Source organism: Lonchura striata, chromosome 12 (assembly GCF_046129695.1).
Source record: "Lonchura striata isolate bLonStr1 chromosome 12, bLonStr1.mat, whole genome shotgun sequence".
Taxonomy (NCBI): Eukaryota; Metazoa; Chordata; class Aves; order Passeriformes; family Estrildidae; genus Lonchura; species Lonchura striata.
The window spans coordinates 8472047-8488572 of record NC_134614.1 but is presented as its reverse complement, the minus strand read 5'-3'; the positions used below and the strand labels follow the sequence as shown (position 1 = coordinate 8488572).

Below are 16526 nucleotides of genomic sequence, written 5' to 3'. Positions count from 1 at the left end.
AGGACATGGCCAACCTTTCCCAGCTGTGCTCAGACCAAGGCTCCAGCCCTTTGGCAGCAGCTGCTGACCAGTGAGATGCACCCCAGGGTATCCCCACCAGTAGAACCTGTTTACTGGTAATGCTGGTGGGCAGAGGACCAAGCCCTTGGTGCTAACATCACATCAAGAGCGAGGAAATGGGGTGAATTGTCCCTGCAAGGTGGGAGATGACAAATACCCAAGAAACTCTTTCTCACAGCAAGATGCTCGTGCAAACCACATCCTCTGCTCCCCACGCTGCTCTAACAATGGTGAGACGGCACAGAAGCCTTCTCACTCCCTTCCCTCCCAGATGCAGTAAGGTAACCATACCCTCACAATTTTTTTCGGGTTCTCAGGGATTTCTGTTGTTGCAGAGAAAATGGACACACGCCTCCCACTTTGTGGAAAGGAGGGGACGAAGCAGTTTGTTACGTTCAGCTAGGAGAGAAAACACAGAAGCCAAGCAACTGTGGGATGCACAAGGAGGTTTATTGGAGAAGGCAGAATGGTGAGGTGGTGGGAGAGGAGAGGATAGCCCAGGCTTGTGCTGCCTGCAGCTGGGAGCAGGCAGAAGGGGCCCTTGCCAGCTTCTTTCCCGCTCTGGGCTACACACCAGGGGAACCTCCGACTCTGTGAGCCATGGGCCAGTTGCCAGACACCACTTTTCTTACAGACCATCCACACTCCTTGGCACCTCAGCCATCAGGTTGCAGGCAGGCTTGTGCTTCTGCCAGTGCTGCACCTGGCATGCCCTGCAGAGGGGGAAGCTGCTGTCAGGGGCACTGGAGTCATATCCATCTCTGTTGGCAAAGCAGCAAGAAGGACAAACTCCATGACCGCACCCTCTGTGAGCTGGGAGAGAGCTGATACAGCCCAGCATTAGACTAAGAGGGGGTGGATGCAGCCCCAGTGCTGGGGGTTAAGAAGGTTTAACGACAGACCTTGCCAGATGGTCCAGGACCAGAGATTTAATTTACTGCCACCGTCCCAGCTGCCACATCCCAGCTTGTCACCTGCACCCATGGGGTCATGGGTGCTTTCCTACTTGTGCCCCACCAAGGTGGGAGGAGGAAGACAGTGTCACCATGGAAAACCCAGCCTGTCACTGCTGTTGCTGTGGGCAGAGGCAGCTCAGCACCTCAGCAACATAACCTTCACCAACACCTCCTCCACCAGCAGCCCAGCACATCAGCCTCCCCACAAAATTCACAGAGGTACATGGCCAGCAGAGAGCTGGTGGTGCTGAGCAGTGGTGGGACCCCTGGCTTTGCTTGGCCCTCCCACAGAATTCTCCAGTGAGACCCTGTGGTGCTCTGGGGAGTACTGAGGAGCTGCAGGGAGGCCCAGGGGGGCTGCAGGGGTCCCAAGGGGGTGGCAGGGCTCCCTTACCGTGTGCAGTACCACTCGTTCCGGCAGCGAGAGCAGCGCTTGGTTGCTTCTACACCACACACCCTGCAACGGGGCTTGTCAGGGGCCAGAGCCTCCATCATGTCCAGGCTGTAGGTCTGTGCCCACCTGTGCAGGCAGAGAGGGATGAGGCTGCTTACAGGGAATGGCCGACAGTGAGCTATCCCTGTTGCACCCTGCCACTGAGGGGACATCTCCAGCCAGTGCCACAGGACCCCTCTGTCCTCCCAGTGACGAGCTCCAGCTCTGCTCATGGGGATACTGGTTCCACTGGGCACTCTGCAAACCTGCTCCAGCCTCACCTGCCTGCCTGCAGCTTCAGCTCCTCCTCAGTGGGGCTGAAAGCGTGCTTCACCTGGTGCTTGGCAATGGCCTCCCACTTCCCTGAGTTTTTCTTGAGGATATGGTCCCAGATGACAGGAACCTGGTGGGAGATGCAGTGCAAGAAGAAGAGGTGCTAACAGCCTGAAAAGGATGCTGTAATCTGGGGAGAAGGCAGCCAGCCCTATGCACAAGACGCATGGTCCTCCAGGAGGGCAGGCAGAGGTGGTCAGGGTATGCTTTTGGGTACATGGAGGGGATGGATCCACCCTCCAGTGGGCATTGAGATGAAACAAGGACCTCTTTGGGGTCCAGCTGGGAGTAAGTGTTCAGCCTTGAGGCCTGTGCTGCTGAGAAGAAAGCCCTGAGACCTCAGCACCCTGCGTGTGGCAGCAGAGTGAACCCCATGCTCCAGAGCCGTTTGTCTGAGCAGATTTTTCCGCTCGTCATTTCCCTGAAGATGAACACCCGGGGAAGGGCTGGCCGGCCAGAAGGAAACATCCCAGCCAAGAGCAGCGTGCTGAGTTCGGCTCTGGAGGGGACCGTGCAGCTTCAAACAGCGCTGCCTTCTCCAGCAGAGTAAAAATAGCCAAGGAAGGGGAGGAGGCTGCTCTGGAAGCAGCCAAATGGAAAAAGTCCGTTCCTTAGCTTGGCTCAGCAACAAGGAGTGAGTTCAGCACTCTCTGGGCAGAGCAGGGAGCCCATATCTGTGCTTCCCGCTGCCTCCCTGTGCCTGCCCCCAGGCTCAGCCCTAGCCCTTGGCAGGGGCAGGCACAAAAGCAGAGCTATGGAGAAGGGCAGCAGCCTGACTGAGGGCTACAGGAGGTCCCCAGCATGCAGCTGCTTGTCACTGTGCCACCAACACGCTGGCAGTCAAGCATGGGGTGTGAATCCATGTCCACCTTGCTCTGATGCCAGCCCCAGCCCCAACAGCTCAGCTTGCCATTATGCAGCTTCCCCAGCTCCAGCTCCCAGCCTGGGCCGTGTCTCCAGCTCAGCCACAGGCACCTCTGACAGGGCACATCACCCTCCTCCCAGGCCATGCCGCCAGCTGCGATGGGGACAGCGTGCTCCCATTGGGGACAGCGTGCTGCCACTGGGGACAGCCCAGACGGCCACTGCCCAACAGACCCATCTCCTCCAGGAAGCAGTGTGGGAGCCTCTGGCAGTGGGGAAGAGCCCCTCTGCTCCCAGCTTTTCTCAGCAGCCTCTTTGCAGATCTGCCCCCATACTCAGTTTCTCCCCTCAGCTCACAAGAAGGCAGTAGAAACACATAAAAACACTTTTCTCCAGAGATTACCACTGCATGGATTAAAGCCCCCAAGAACCTCTTTGCTGTTTAAAGACTTTCATGGCCTAACTCCCAAAGGCCCAGACACCAGCTGGGACCAGTTTAACTCCAGGCTCTATCACCAGACCATGATGCCCCTCTGTACACAGTGTGCCAAGCAGCCTCAGACCAGGGCTGTAAAAGGGTACTTCCCTGGGGAGTCCAGAATTCAACATGAAAACACTGATAGATGTCAAATGAAGAGTTAATTGTCAAAACAAGCCAGTGCCTATGTCTGCCCCATGCAGCTGCCATCCCAGGGGCTCAGTGTGACCTGGAGAGCTGTTTATAACCCAGCATTTATGCTTTTATGCTTGGCCACTGCAGGGCAGGACAAGGCTCTCACGTCAGCCACAGGCAGCTTTGCTGGCAAAAAGGGTGTAACTGAAATGGGTACTTGGCTGTTTTTCCAGGGCATCATCATGCCAGAGCTGAGCTTGCTGGAAGAAAAAAAGGGTAGGGAGCCATCAGGCTTAAACCAGAGCAGCTGTAGAGGTGAAGGAAAAGCCACAGGATACCTGCTCCAGGATGAGATCTTTTTTAGGGGGAGCAGGGTCTGTCACTGCGAGGTAACTCAGAAATCTCTGCATCTCCACCAGGTTGGGCAGCTGGTCAATGAGGACGTCTGTCAGGAATGCACGGAGCTGTGGCCATGGAAGGGGGGAGAAAAGTGAATGGAAAGGGGTCAGGACAAGGGAGGCAGAGCTGGGGATGCAGCAGGGCAAGAGCAGGGATTTGAGGGGCAGTGGCAGAGAGACCAGTGGGGGCCTCATGAGGTGCACTCATAAACACAAGCTTTGCTGCTGCTGCTACAGTGACAGACCTGCTGTTCTCCCACCACACCTCCTTGGAACCCGCAGTGAGGGTGGGGACAGATATCTGGAGGTGCCCAGTGCTGGCAAGGACCCAGGGCCTTCGTGCTGCAGGGTCCTACCTTGAGGAGCTGGCTCTTGTTGAAGCCATCGAAGCGGTATTTGCGCTGGCACTCGGGACTGAGCAGGAGGTTGAGGAGGGCAAGCCACACCTGCCCATCGAGTTTGGTCATCTTCACCTGGTCCTCAGGGGGCACCACATGCCACGTGCCATTCTCAAACTTCTTGAGCTTGCCTGAGGATCAGAACCAGGGAGACACAGTGCTGCCTGGAGGAAGACAGCTCAGCAGGGGGATGCTGGCCTGTGCTCACTGCCTCACCTCACCCTCTGCTTCTGCCTGCCTCAATTTCCCCACCCTTTGCTCCACATAGCAGCCTACTTGGTACTGAGGCAAAATATCAGAGAACATGAAAAGCAGAAAATACACGTATTTATATAAACCAATTATATATATTGTATTATATATATATTCTATATATGTATTATATAAACCAATATTGCTGTGGCAGGAACAAAAGATCCCTGAAACATCTCCCTCTGTACTTGGCCAAGAGTGTAGAGCACTGGTGGGCAGCAGGGCAGTGCATGCTGCAACAACAGTGTGAGTGGAGAGACCCATTTTGGGGTACCAGCATGGCCACTCTTCTCGAGTTTCCTCTGCCAGGCAGAGCCAGAAGCAGCATGACTATAACAGATATGACAAAACAAGCTCCAACAGCTACTGTGTGGCTCTAGGGGGATGGAGCAGGATGTGCCCCTGCATCTGCACAGCCTGGAAATGCCTTTGTGCTCGTCTCTTTCCGGTCCCTCCCTCAGGACCCTGGATCAAAGCTCCCTCTCACACCCCGAGCACACAGGCAGGGAGAAGGGATGTGTTTCGGCTGGAGGAAGGAGGAAAGCTCCCGCATCCAGCTGGGCTGCTCTCGGCAGGCACAGCCACATGCTTCCCCGAGCTCTTCCTGCCCTGCCCCCGCTGTGACCCCCGAGCAGGGCTGGGCCAGCACGCTTCCCACGGCCCAGGCTGAGCCCCACCACAGGGAAGGCAGGGGGAGGCTGGGGGGCTGTGGGGGGCATGCCTGGCTGCAAAGGTGGGGGATGATTGCCAATGGGCACAGCCTGATCAGGGGCCTTTGGAAGAGTGAAGCTCAGGGACCAGCAGCAGAATTAGGGCAACGTTTGCTGCTGGGAGAGAGCACGTCTGGCTCCAGTGAGCACTGCCCCAAAAGGTGCAGAGAAGCTGGGACAGGCACTCCGGTCTTTCTGTGTCCAGAAGACTCCTCAGAGGAGCACGTGGGGCTGGCCGAAGTGCTACACTCCAGTGCTGGCTGTGATCACTCAGAAGAGACCCAGCCCTGAGTGAGGATCAGCTTTTGGGAGCACTGCCGGGTCCCCAGCCCAGCTGTGCTGCAGCTGCTCTCGAGCTGAACAGCTCCAGGCAGGGAGCACTGAGGAGCTGGAGGGGAGGCCAGAGGGGGAACAGCTCTGCAAGGACTCCTACAGCAGATGCCTCAGTGGATGTACATCCCAGCACAGCAGAGACCATGGGGCATGATCCATACCTCCTGCTTCCCAGAAGCTCCAGGGACAATGCTCCACCAGCTCGACAAAGAGGCAGGGCAGGTTGTGGGTGTTCAGCATTCGTGTCAGAGCACTCAGGGGCAGACTGGAGATATGACAGAAAGGGAGAAACAGCACTTACAGATTAATGCCAGAATTTGTACCTACAAATGCTCCCTGAGGCAACTGGGAGAGGCAGGAAAGAAACAATGATCTGAGTTCCCAGGAGTACCATGGAGCAGGGTGGACTGCTGCTGCGTTTGCTTCCCAGAGCACAGTGCCATTGTCACTGTGGATGCAGCCAGCTGCTGAAAGGGGTCCAGGCACCCGCTGTGACCCCACAGGAATCCCATCTGGAGAGCTGGGCACATCCTCTGCTGCTCCTGGGCACTTACCTGTCCACCTGGTCAGTGATGAACCGCAGCACAGACAGGGCCTTCAGGGAAATCTCAAACTCCATCACCTCTGCCTGCTTCTGCAGCTCCTGTGGAGGGACAGGATCAGCCTTGGGATTTCAGGCCCCATTTTCCAGGAGCTACAGAGAGGCAGGCTGTTGACTGCATTGGTAACCACAGTCTGGGTAGGAAAACAGAGCACTGAAAAACAGTTTCTTGTCTCAGCTGTGCCAACACTGCCTGTTTGCCAGCACAGCCACAGAAGTGCTTGCAGTCCACAGTTGCTCTTCCCTCATGTCCCTGTTCCTAACAGCTCGTGGGTGGCTACTGGCTGCCATGCTCCTGTACAAGAACACCCCCTAAAAGAGGCTGGTCCCAAATTTTGCCTCTCTCCCTTCCTGGGACCATCTTGTGGCCCATGGCCCTGTGGAGACCTGTGAGGGTTGAAGGAGGGGGGAGCTGCATGATCAGCAGAGGAACCAGAGGAGGAGGAAGAGGAGGGAAAAACTTGGCCCTGATGCAGCTGCAGTCCTGTGTCCACCCCTCCTGGATCTGCCTCTTCCCTCCAGCTTGGAACAGCCAGCTAGAATATCTGCCTGTGGTTATCCCAGCCCACACCTGTGCCATGCTCTAACCCAGGCTCCTTCCCTTCCCAGACAGCATGGACACCCCCCTCATCCCCCACCAGCCTGACCATCCTCTGACTCAGCTCTTTCGAGACCAGGGGAGGGCCATTCTGAGAGGTGCCAAGTCCTTGTCCCTGGCTCAGGCACAGCCCCTCTCCAGTCCCAGATGCAGCTCACACTCAGCGTGCAGAGCTCTGACCTCAGCTTCTTGTATTTCTCCAAAGAGCCACTGCAACAGTTGCCGTCCAGATTTCTGTGGTAAGCAGCTCTGTGCTCCCTGTACTGGTGCCCCATACCACTAAGAGAGTCTTGTGGGCTCTTCCTGCCTCCTCCCTCTCCAAACTGCCCTAGTGAGGTTTGTCCTACAGCTCCTCCTGGTACCCAGACCTCATCTCTGCTGCCTTGAGACAGGGACTATCTTTTGCCTGTGCTTCAAGGGGACAATAGAACTGGGGTTACCACCATACACAGTTCCAAAGGACAGCAGGCTCCACAACACAGGACATGGAGGAACAGCTTTTTCACAGGGGTTATTGTACACAGGGTCAGGAGAGGCTGGAATGAATCAGAGGAAGCCAGGCTCTCTGGAAGATGAGTGCTTTTGAGAACCCTATTGGCTAGAAAAGGTCTGGGTTTTCATGTTCGTGTCAAAGCAGTAACAGAGACACCCCCTTCCCCTCCCCAGCTGGGAAAGCATTTCCTGGAAAACATCCCTATTGTGCTCCAGATCCCTCCACTTCCTTCCCTTTTCTGAAAGAGAAGTATGTGCTTGGGCAACAAGCCAAAGGATGGAGGCAAGGGAAGGTTCAGGCTCTCCCTTTAACCCTGCTCTTCCAGATACTCCTCCTGACGTGCAGTTCCAGGTGCTGAGAGGCACCAAAGGCAGAAACAGCTCCTGCTCTGGGAAGGTGTGTGTGTGTCAGCCTGGAATATCTGACTGAGAAAGCTCAGGGATCGCTGCTGGCCTGGACCAGCTCAGGGGAGGTTTCTCAGAGAATAAAGGAGGCTGGGGGAAGCACATGAGGACAATTCTTGATTGTTGGAACTCTCTCATGGTTAACCCTGGCTGGCCATAGTGGCAGCCTGACCCAGGGTGGCTTCAGGGAGAGATATCCACACAGCTTCCAAGAGCAACAGCAAATGGCCAAACCCCTCTACTGAGTATTTTGCCCATCAACTCTGTGTGTCCCACCCCAGAATTCTGAGCAAGTCCTTCAGGAAGCCTGAGGCTGGCATTAGCACCAGGCGGGGCAGAAGCCAGGCTGCAGAGTGGAGGGGGGTGGATGCAGCCACAGGCACACAGAAGCACCAGGCACCCTCTGAGGTGGGCAGGAGGTGCCAGGGCTGCAAGCCATGAAAAGGCCTCCCTGTGCCTCTGCAGGCTAACCACATTGCTCACCACACATGTCCCCAGGGAACTGCAGGGCATTCTCCTCACCTGCATGGACGAGGGGCTGGCCAGAGGCTCAGCACGAAGCTCTGCTGAGGTCACTGCTTGTGCCTTGGTGCTCCGAGCTGCCAGCAGCGTCAGCTTGCGGTGGCAGTAATCAATCAAATCCAGAATGCTGTCCTCTGCTGACTCACAGATCTCCTTCACAGCAACAAGGGTTCCACACAGGGTCAGTCCCCACAGCCTTCCTCCCCCAGGGGCTTTCCACTTGAGGAAAGCTGAACCTGTCTCTCACCTTGTGAAAGAACACTGTCTCCAGGAGGTTGATGATGGAGGCTTCATGGTACAGCTGTGGAAGGAGAATGGCAAGAGTGAGGTAAGGGTGGAGCAGCACTGGGGACATGGGCATTGGGACAGGGAAAAGGGCTTTTCTGAGAAGCTGCTTATGTAGTTGTGGCTAACAAGAAAAATACAAGTGATGCAACCTTCAAAACAACTCCAGTTCATGCAGTTCATGTTAGTATTTATGCTGACATGCCCGTGACACTCCAACATGCCAATGGAGAGCCACACTTCCCAGCAGGCAGGGCTCTTCAGGCTCTGCCTGTGCTGCAGGGGCAGGACAACCACTGCCCTCGGGCAAGCTGCAGGCTGTGGCACCAGAACAGAGCCAGTGCCTGAGCTGGGACAGTGCTCTGCATGGCTGTGCTTCTCCCAGGCCCTGGGACTGGGGCAGCCAGCCTTGTCCGAGCCTGGGAACTATGGGATAGCTGCCCGAGGCAATCGGCTGCTCACCACCCTGCCCCTGCAAGGTGTTTGTCTGCACTGAAAATGGGTTAAAACTTCCAAGCCTCAGGCAGATTTCCCTTAGGTCAAGGGCTACATCCCTCAGCAAGGAAGCCCAGATCTGGAGATCATTCACTTGCCAGGAATGGCCCAAGGGACCACTGGACCCAGGAGCTCAGTAAGAAAAAGCTACATTTTTGTTAGCCCAGAGGCATATTACAGTGGAGAGCCTCTGGCTGGAGGAAAACAGTGCTCAGAGTGGGGAAAACACCCCAGGTGTGTCACTGCCTGGGAGCAGGGCAGCACTGGGAGCCACAGCCAGGAGCACAGCTGCCTCCAGGAATGGCTTTTGCTCCACCCAGCAGCTCCTGCAAGCCCCTTTGTGGGATTAGAGAGGGGACAGCTCTCCACAAAGCCAAGCTTCTCTGGGACTGAGTCCCTGTCTCCTCCTGGGGGCAAGGGCATGGATTTTGGGAAACCAGGAACTTCCCAGTGTCCCACTGCCCACCTCAGCCTGGTGAGATGCAAACCCTCAGCTCTGAGACCTTCAGGGTGACATTTATTTTCAAGCACAGCTGTGCCTGACCCATTTGCAGGCTCATTCCCACCACCCCCTCTACTCACCACCACGTAGATGGGGAAGGTGCTTCTTGGCTTGAAGTCCTCCAGCCGGCACAGCACGGGAAAGATCTTGTGCTTCCAGATCTCCACAGAGATCAGCTCCCCAATGAGAACAGGAATCTGGACAGGGAAGGATGAGGAAGTGTAGCCTTTCAGAGCAGCACTGCAGGGAGAACCAATTTGTTGCTAATGGTCACTGGAGTCACCCAGGGAGGAGCGTGGCTTGGGGCACACTCTGTTCTTCAAGCTCAGAAGCGAGCAGATTCTCACAACAGGGCTGAGCTCCTGGGCTGCACAGGGGGAAGGTGACCCCAAGGAGCTGGGCAGGTCCAGGCAACCTCACAGCCTGGGACTGGGACCCCTCAGGCATAGGGCAGAGATCAGCAACTGGAGGGACCAGTGCATCAGGGAGACCAAAACAACCTCCAAGAGAGAAACCAGACAGCAACAAGCAGAAATACCACAACTTGACCTTTAATTTCTTTAAAAAACAAAACTGGCACACACCACCAGTGAAACATCTTTTTCTGAGACACAACAGATCATTTGGCATTTTATTCCAAAATTGCACACTGCCCACAGGACAAGCCCAGCTGGAGGCTGAAGGCCCAGCAGGGGGATCACTGCTGCACCCAGGGAGGCTCACCTTGGCATGGGTGACCAGCAGCTCGGTGAGGAGCTGCTCCTGGCCCGCTGAGGCGCTCAGGATGCTGTGCATGTTGAGCTTCTCCACGTACTCGTGCTGCCGAAGCCATCTGTGGGGCAGCCAGCCAGGACACCAGTGCCACAGACCTCTGGTGACCGGCTCGGCGAGGGTCCCTCGTGCAGGGAAACTGCTCCTGCAACCCCCAACCCCACAGTGCCCTCCGAGCCTGGGGCTGCAGCTCCGCTGGGACTGCCCTGCCCTCCTGGCTGCCCCAGCTGCACCCTCACAGGGCACACCGCAGAACCAGGGGCAGCCTCTCCATCACCCTGCCCTCACAGACACTCAGATCTGGGATCCTTCCTCGCCCTGGGCCCTCCAATCTCCCCCAGTCCTTCCAGGAACACTCCAGAATTGCAGCCCCTTCTCTCACCCCACCTCACCTTGACCCTCTGGGGTCCTCAAAACCAGGGGGGTCTTCAAAACCAGGACTCCTCCTCTCCACCCAAAACCTTTGGGAACCCCTCCGTACCCGCACTGTGAGCCCTGGAAAGGCCCCAAAACTGGGCGCCCTCCTGTCCTCCCACAGCCCCAAAGGTGATCCCGCCCCAAAATTAAAGTCCCATTTCCACGTTTTCACCCCACAGACACCCGGGGACATCCCACTGCCGTGTCCCCGCACCCCTGCCCGCCGATGTCCCGCAGCTCGGAGCCCTGCAGGGCCCGCACCAGCGCCTCGGCCTCGGCGGGCAGCAGCGGCGCGGCGGCCATGGCGGCCATGGCGTCCGCGTCGCTGAGGCAACGGCGCCACGCTGGCGCCCCCTGGCGGCGCGGAGGACTCGCCGCGGGCCGGCCGCAGCGGCGGCGCGGGGCGGCCTCTGGCGCCCCCCGGCGGCGCGGAGGAGCGGCCGCAGGCGGGGGCGCGGCGGGGACAAGGCGGGACGCGGGGGGACGCAGCTCTAGCGAGGGCCATCGCTGATGGCCATCGCTGCGTCACTTCCAGCACACGATGATGTTGGGGTCGTTCTCCAGGCGCTCATCCAGCTCCTTGTAACTCATGCCTGGGGGTGAGACAGTAGGGTGTCAGTGTGGTGTCGGTGCGGTGCCTGGCGGCGGTGTCAGAGGGCTGCGTGGAGTCCCCAAGCCCTGCCCCTGGCAACATGGACTTGGCAGCCCGGCTTGGAGAAGAGCCTGGCCCACAGTCCCATCTCCCTGCAGTCTGAAAGCTCCCAAAGCGGCAAGAACCCAGGACCAGTGCACAGCTGTGGGCAGGCAATTCCTTTGCCTCCCACCAGCCCTGGGGCCCACACGGAGCAGAGGATCCCGTGGGTCCCAGGGATCCGTACCGGTCTTGCAGCAGATCTCGTCGTAGCTGTGGCAGCCCGTGTACAGCCGGGCTGGGTGGCTCCGCTCGTCCCGGGCCACCTTGACAGGGTATTTCTGGAGCCGCCGGATAAGGCCCTTCATCAAACCAAACTGGATAAGCCTCCTGCGGGTGAGGAGGAAAGAGACTGGGACCACAATGCTGAGGTGCCAAATGCCCCAGCTCCCCACATTCCCCTTCTGTTCCATGCGTCCTGCCACTGCCTCACACCTCCTACCCTACAGACACAGTACTTCCTGCTTGCTCTCTCTGCCATCCCCAGTGTCACCACTGCCCTCAGGGCTCTGACCTCTCATCCACCCTCTGGAGCTGCAGGGTGTAGCGGGAGATGAGGTCTCGCACGGTGGTGCCAGGGCTCAGCCCGCAGTACAGCTGGAAGACATCCCTGAGGCTGGCTCGCTTGTGCCCTGCGAGGACAAGTCACCATTCAGCTGCCCTGTCCCCCTGCCTGGGCCAGCATCCCCATGCTGGGTCACTGTACCTTGTTTGGTGACATAGGACAGACACTCTTCCTGGAGGCACTTGTCATCCACCAGGTCCTGCACCTTTGGTGTGGTGCAGTAGACATTGGAGTACTAGAGGGTGATGGAAAACCAGCTTGGCTCAGCTGCAGCTCTGAGAGACAGGCCTGGCCCACTCCAACCCCACTGCTCACCCTCCCCAGCCACTGCCCAAATCCTGCTCACAGCCCCACGCTCCCTGGCCCGACCCACCTGGAGTATGGAGACAAGCGTGACAACCCCGTAGTACCTGCAGACAGACAGGACAAGGTGAGAGGCGCTCTCTGGCAGCACCCACCCCTCCTCGGGCCATGCAGCCCCTCCAGGCACTCACAGCAGGTTCTGCACAGCGATGCGCACCAAGTTCAGCTCCACGTCAGCTTCTGCAGAGATCTTCTGGACGTGCCGAAAGCCATCGATGTAGGGCAGGATCTGGGAGGGGAGGAGGCAGAGAGCAGTGAGGCATCACTCTGAAGCCCAAGCAGCTCCCCTGCATCTGGGAGCAGCTGGGATAGGCAGGCTCCGTCCCCAGGTGCACTTTAACCCCGTGATGGTGAATGATTTGCTCACAGGCCCAAGCACAAAGCCAAGGGCAGCACCAAACCGTGCTCATAAACGTGGGGATCTCCAGGACAGCCTAACTCCTCCGATGGTCTGGAAATGGATCCCCTTCAAAGTGTCAAGCACACAGACCTGCTGCGTGGTGAGATCCCACTGGGAATTGAAGAAGTCATCCTTGTCCTGGGTGAAGACAGGGACATCGTACTCCTGCACAATGGGGGGGTCTGGACGCTGCTCAATCACCTTCAGGTGGATGGTGTTCGACTCATCTGTCCGGGAGAAGGGGAAGGCTCAATCTCCGTGCAAAACAGAGCTCTCTCAGGAGCTTGCAACCATCAATGCCAGGACACCACAATGTCACACAGAACAAGGTCCTTGCAGCCCATAACCCCATCCCACCCCTCCCTTGGAGCCAGGTAGGGCAAGGCTGGGTCGGACACCTCCAGCTCCAAGGAGACAGGTAGGGAGCTGCTGGGAGCAGCACAGGCAGAGCTGACCTGGGCAGGGAATGGCCCAGCTGTCTCCCAGCATAGCCCTGTCCTCACCGTACCTATGGGCAGGGTGCACTTCCCTTTGGCATTCAGCTCCTCCAGCAGGATGGTCATGATGGGAACCAGCTTCTGCTTACTCTCCTCGTTGGAGATGAATCCACTTTCCAGCTGAAGAGAGCAGAAAGTCAAGTCAGCTGTTCCCCACAGGATTGCTGGCTACAGGAGCCCAGATCCTGTACCCCTTTAAGACTGAAGTGATCTGCAGGAAACCAGCACAATCCCCTCCTCGCTGTAAAACCAGCCCCTGTCCCAGCAGTGCCCAGCGGCCCCCACCATGCTCCAGGATGCTGCTGAGGCGCCCACGCTCTGTGGGGTGGATCAGAGGCAGCCTGTACCTCCAGGGTGGTGAGATAGCCAGCCAGCTTCTTCACGATGGGCTCCAGCGCGCAGGCCTTGGCCCTGGCGTCGCACACGAAGCCCAGGTTGAAGAGCAGAGCGTTCCGGCTGTACTTCTTGTGCTCGATGCACACGGGGCAGCCGATCAGCTTCTTCTCCATGGCTGTCCTGTGGAGACACCTGTCACCTGCTCTGTGCCCTCAGGAAGCCTTGAGTCCCCCACGAGGCTGGCTCCCGGTCGGCTCTGCAGGTCAGGGCTTCTTTATATTGCAGGAAAAGTGATGCCTAAGCCCTACATGCTCAGAGTGCAAATCCCAGTCTGAAGGGAGAGGGGGGAGGAAAGAGCCAGCCCTCAGAAAAGGAAGCAGTGTCCTTTCGAAAGCAGCACAGCTCTCCTGACTGCTCTGATTTCCTGGATTCAAGGCTGGCGGCGCAGCAGCTGCAGCACCAGCCACCCCTAGATGAGACCCCCACCCTCCGCACGGGTACCGGGGTCACCGCAGTGACCGGCTGGGCCCGGGGCCGGGAGCCCGGCCGGGGCTCGCCCGCACTCACACGGTGATCAGCTTGTTCTGCAGCTCGGGCTTCGTGATGACGTACACCTGGATGGTGTCAAACAGCTCCCGGGAGATGAAGTCCTCGGGGACCTGCGGCGGCACAGAGCTCCCGTTCCAGCCGAGCCCGTCCGCCCCGGGGCGCGCCCGCCGCCCCAGTCCCTGCGCCCCCTTCCCCTCCACGGCCGCTGCCGCGGCCCCGTCTCAGTCCCCTGCCGCGGGCAGGCACTGCGGGCCCCGGGCCCTCGCCCCGCACCTGGTAGGTGATTTTGGGCCCCAGCGTGGGGTGGAACTCGCTGAAGAACACGCACTCGATGCGGCCGCCCATGGCGGGACGCGGAGCGGCCGAACCCGCCCGCAGCCCCGCCGGCCACCGTAGCGCCGCCCCCGCGGAGCCACAGGGCGCGCGGCGGGGCGGGCTCTCGCCTTGAGCGACAGCACTGCCCGCCACTCAGCGGCGGCGCGGCGCGGCGGGGCGGGCCTCGGCGCTGACGGACAGCCCGGCTCAGCCAATCGCAGCCCGCGCCGCGGCCCGGCCATGTCGGCAGCGGCGGTCCCGCCCGCCCGGCCAACATGGCCCTGACGGCCGAGAGCGAGTCCCGCCTGTACCGCTCGCTGCGCGTGGCCTCCGGCGCCGCCGCGCACCTCGTGGCGCTCGGCTTCCCCGCCGCCGTGGCCGTGCTGGCGCGGCCCGGATCCAGTGAGTGCCGCTGGGGCCGGGGCCCGGGGCGCGGGGAGGGCCGGATGTCTCAGCTCGCCTCACCTCACCTCACGCTGCGCTTCCCTTCCAGGTCTCTTCTCCTGGCACCCGCTGCTCATGGCGCTCGCGGTAAGTGCCGCTGCCCCGGGCACCGCCCTGCTGCCGTGGGGCAGGCAGGGCCGTGCTGAGCCCCGGGCGGTGGGAGCCGAGCCCCGGGAGCCCCCGGGTGAGGGGAGGCTGAGCCCCGGGCGGTGGGAGCCGAGCCCCGGGCGCCCCCGGGTGAGGGGAGGCTGAGCCCCGGGCGGTGGGAGCCGAGCCCCGGGCGGTGGGAGCCGAGCCCCGGGTGATGCGAGGCTGAGCCCCGGGTGATGCGAGGCTGAGCCCCGGGCGGTGGGAGCCGAGCCCCGGGTGACGGGAGGCTGAGCCCCGGGCGGTGGGAGCCGAGCCCGGCAGCCGCGGCGCAGGGGCGTTCGGCCGGTGCCAATGCCGCTGCCCTCTGCCCCCAGTTCTCGTTCCTGATGACGGAAGCGCTGCTGATCTTCTCCCCGGAGACCTCGCTGCTGCGCTCCTTCTCCCGCAAAGTCCGAGTGCGGGCGCACTGGGCCCTGCAGCTGCTCGCTCTGCTCTGCGCGCTCCTGGGGCTGGGAATCATCAGCTACAACAAGCACCTGAACGGCAAGGGCCACTTTGTCACCTGGCACGGGCTGACGGGGCTGCTGGCCGTGCTGTACACCGGCGGGCAGTGCGCCGGGGGCGTGCTCCTGCTCTACCCCAAGCTGATGAAGAACTGGACGCTGGCCAAGCTGAAGCTGTACCATGCAACCTCAGGGCTGGTGGGCTACCTGCTGGGCTGTGCCAGCCTGATGCTGGGCATGTGCTCCCTCTGGTTCACCACCACGGTGACTGGTGCCTCGTGGTACCTGGCCATGCTGTGTCCCCTCGTCACCAGCCTGGTTATCATGAACCAGGTGAGCAACGCATACTTGTACCGCAAGCGGAGCCAGCACTGAGGGCTTGGTGCTGACCTGAACTTCCCAGAGCAAGCTGGGTCTCCCCTTGGAGAGAGCTGGCAGTCCCCCTGCTTGCACAGGGCCTCTTTGAAACTTGGTTTCTACCTACTTGTCTTTCGTTAGTCCTGGATTGTCCGTAGTGTCCTGTCCCTGGGGAGCAGCCGCTCCAGATGTGTGTGACACCTCAGCCCTGCCTCGGTGGGGACGTTACCTGGCACAGGTGAAGCTGCTGGTCCCTGTGGCAGCTCGGTGCTCAGTGCTGGGAAATGGAGGGCTCACTCAGGATCTCTGCTCCTTTTCCCTTCCCACGCAGGGCTGCTTTGGAGCAGGCAGGACAGGAGCCATCCTGGTGAGGAGGGCAGGGGGTCCCTTCTCTCCCGGGAGGCTGCAGCAGGCACCATGCTGCCTCTCCTGCCACGGGGGCAGCTTGACAGGAAAGCACAGGGCACGGTTGTGGCTTCAGCCCTGGCAGGGCTGGGGCAGGGCGGTGGCACCCGCGTACGGTACAGCAGCATGTGTGTCCCCATGGCACGGGCAGTCCCTGGGATCAAAGCGTGCAGCTCTGCCCCAAGGCCCTGGGTCTGGACACCCACTGCCACGCACAAACCCCTCCTCCGTGGGCTGGGCTCGGCCTCGTGGGGTGGGGTCAGTTTACAGAGCAAATTACTGAGCCGGGCTGGAACATGCAGCCAGCAAGTCACAGGGAACAGCGTGAGCACGGGGAGGCACGGACCTGGGTGATGAACCCTTGGCAAGGCAGGAAGAAAACTCCATGCTGGCACAACAGCCTTCCTTCCAACACGCATCCTGCTCCTGGCAGGGCTGGAGAGCTGGGAGCGGCTCCCAGGCTGAAAAATTCCTCTGTATCCAGAGCTTTTATTCAATAAACATTTCAGGCAGCTAGAGTGCAACAAGCCCTCTGTCCTTTTTGGGTGAGATGACTTCTGGGGTGCAGGCAGA

The 16526-nt window shown here is 59.6% G+C and overlaps 3 protein-coding genes across 5 annotated transcripts; 1 reads left to right on the top strand and 2 right to left on the bottom strand.

Moving 5' to 3' along the window:
* Window positions 1–491: 491 nt before the first annotated feature.
* On the bottom strand, window positions 492–10771 carry ZMYND10 (zinc finger MYND-type containing 10). The gene is made up of 12 exons (XM_077786081.1): window positions 10653–10771; window positions 9974–10082; window positions 9331–9447; window positions 8216–8269; window positions 7969–8121; window positions 5905–5993; window positions 5512–5615; window positions 4014–4186; window positions 3598–3723; window positions 1731–1852; window positions 1411–1536; window positions 492–773 (listed from the first exon to the last, which is right to left on the bottom strand). Exons 1-12 carry the CDS (start codon window positions 10748–10750, stop codon window positions 689–691), a joined length of 1356 nt encoding a protein of 451 aa, XP_077642207.1. The 5' UTR covers window positions 10751–10771; the 3' UTR covers window positions 492–688.
* A 147-nt stretch (window positions 10772–10918) lies between these two features.
* On the bottom strand, window positions 10919–14213 carry NPRL2 (NPR2 like, GATOR1 complex subunit). Of its 3 annotated transcripts, XM_021529142.3 has the most exons (11): window positions 14113–14213; window positions 13858–13949; window positions 13302–13470; window positions 12966–13074; window positions 12548–12684; window positions 12189–12286; window positions 12068–12104; window positions 11836–11929; window positions 11644–11761; window positions 11317–11459; window positions 10919–11031 (listed from the first exon to the last, which is right to left on the bottom strand). In XM_021529142.3, the coding sequence occupies exons 1-11, from the start codon at window positions 14182–14184 to the stop codon at window positions 10964–10966; spliced, it is 1137 nt and encodes a 378-aa protein (XP_021384817.1). In that variant the 5' UTR covers window positions 14185–14213; the 3' UTR covers window positions 10919–10963. The 3 variants fall into 3 exon arrangements, with proteins under 3 accessions (XP_021384817.1, XP_077642141.1, XP_077642140.1); XM_077786014.1 differs by having other exon boundaries at window positions 11029–11459; XM_077786015.1 differs by lacking the exons at window positions 11644–11761; window positions 11836–11929 and having other exon boundaries at window positions 10943–11459.
* A 216-nt stretch (window positions 14214–14429) lies between these two features.
* On the top strand, window positions 14430–16471 carry CYB561D2 (cytochrome b561 family member D2). The gene is made up of 3 exons (XM_021529144.2): window positions 14430–14556; window positions 14648–14685; window positions 15063–16471. The coding sequence occupies exons 1-3, from the start codon at window positions 14430–14432 to the stop codon at window positions 15564–15566; spliced, it is 669 nt and encodes a 222-aa protein (XP_021384819.1). The 3' UTR covers window positions 15567–16471.
* The last annotated feature ends 55 nt before the right edge of the window (window positions 16472–16526 follow it).

Bases quoted from the DNA above. Each gene is read 5' to 3' on its own strand.
- ZMYND10 (XM_077786081.1), bottom strand. From the start codon at position 10,750: ATGGCCGCCATGGCCGCCGCGCCGCTGCTGCCCGCCGAGGCCGAGGCG. The intron at 9,448-9,973 runs GTGAGCCTCCCT...TTCCCTGTCCAG, and splicing joins TGCTGGTCACCCATGCCAAG to ATTCCTGTTCTCATTGGGGA. The intron at 8,122-8,215 runs GTGAGAGACAGG...GTTGCTGTGAAG, and splicing joins AGACAGTGTTCTTTCACAAG to GAGATCTGTGAGTCAGCAGA.
- NPRL2 (XM_077786014.1), bottom strand. From the start codon at position 14,184: ATGGGCGGCCGCATCGAGTGCGTGTTCTTCAGCGAGTTCCACCCCACG. The intron at 12,685-12,965 runs GTACGGTGAGGA...TCTCCCGGACAG, and splicing joins GAAGTGCACCCTGCCCATAG to ATGAGTCGAACACCATCCAC. The intron at 11,460-11,643 runs GTCAGAGCCCTG...CCTCACCCGCAG, and splicing joins CTCCAGAGGGTGGATGAGAG to GAGGCTTATCCAGTTTGGTT.
- CYB561D2 (XM_021529144.2), top strand. From the start codon at position 14,430: ATGGCCCTGACGGCCGAGAGCGAGTCCCGCCTGTACCGCTCGCTGCGC. The intron at 14,557-14,647 runs GTGAGTGCCGCT...CTTCCCTTCCAG, and splicing joins GCTGGCGCGGCCCGGATCCA to GTCTCTTCTCCTGGCACCCG. The intron at 14,686-15,062 runs GTAAGTGCCGCT...CTCTGCCCCCAG, and splicing joins CGCTGCTCATGGCGCTCGCG to TTCTCGTTCCTGATGACGGA.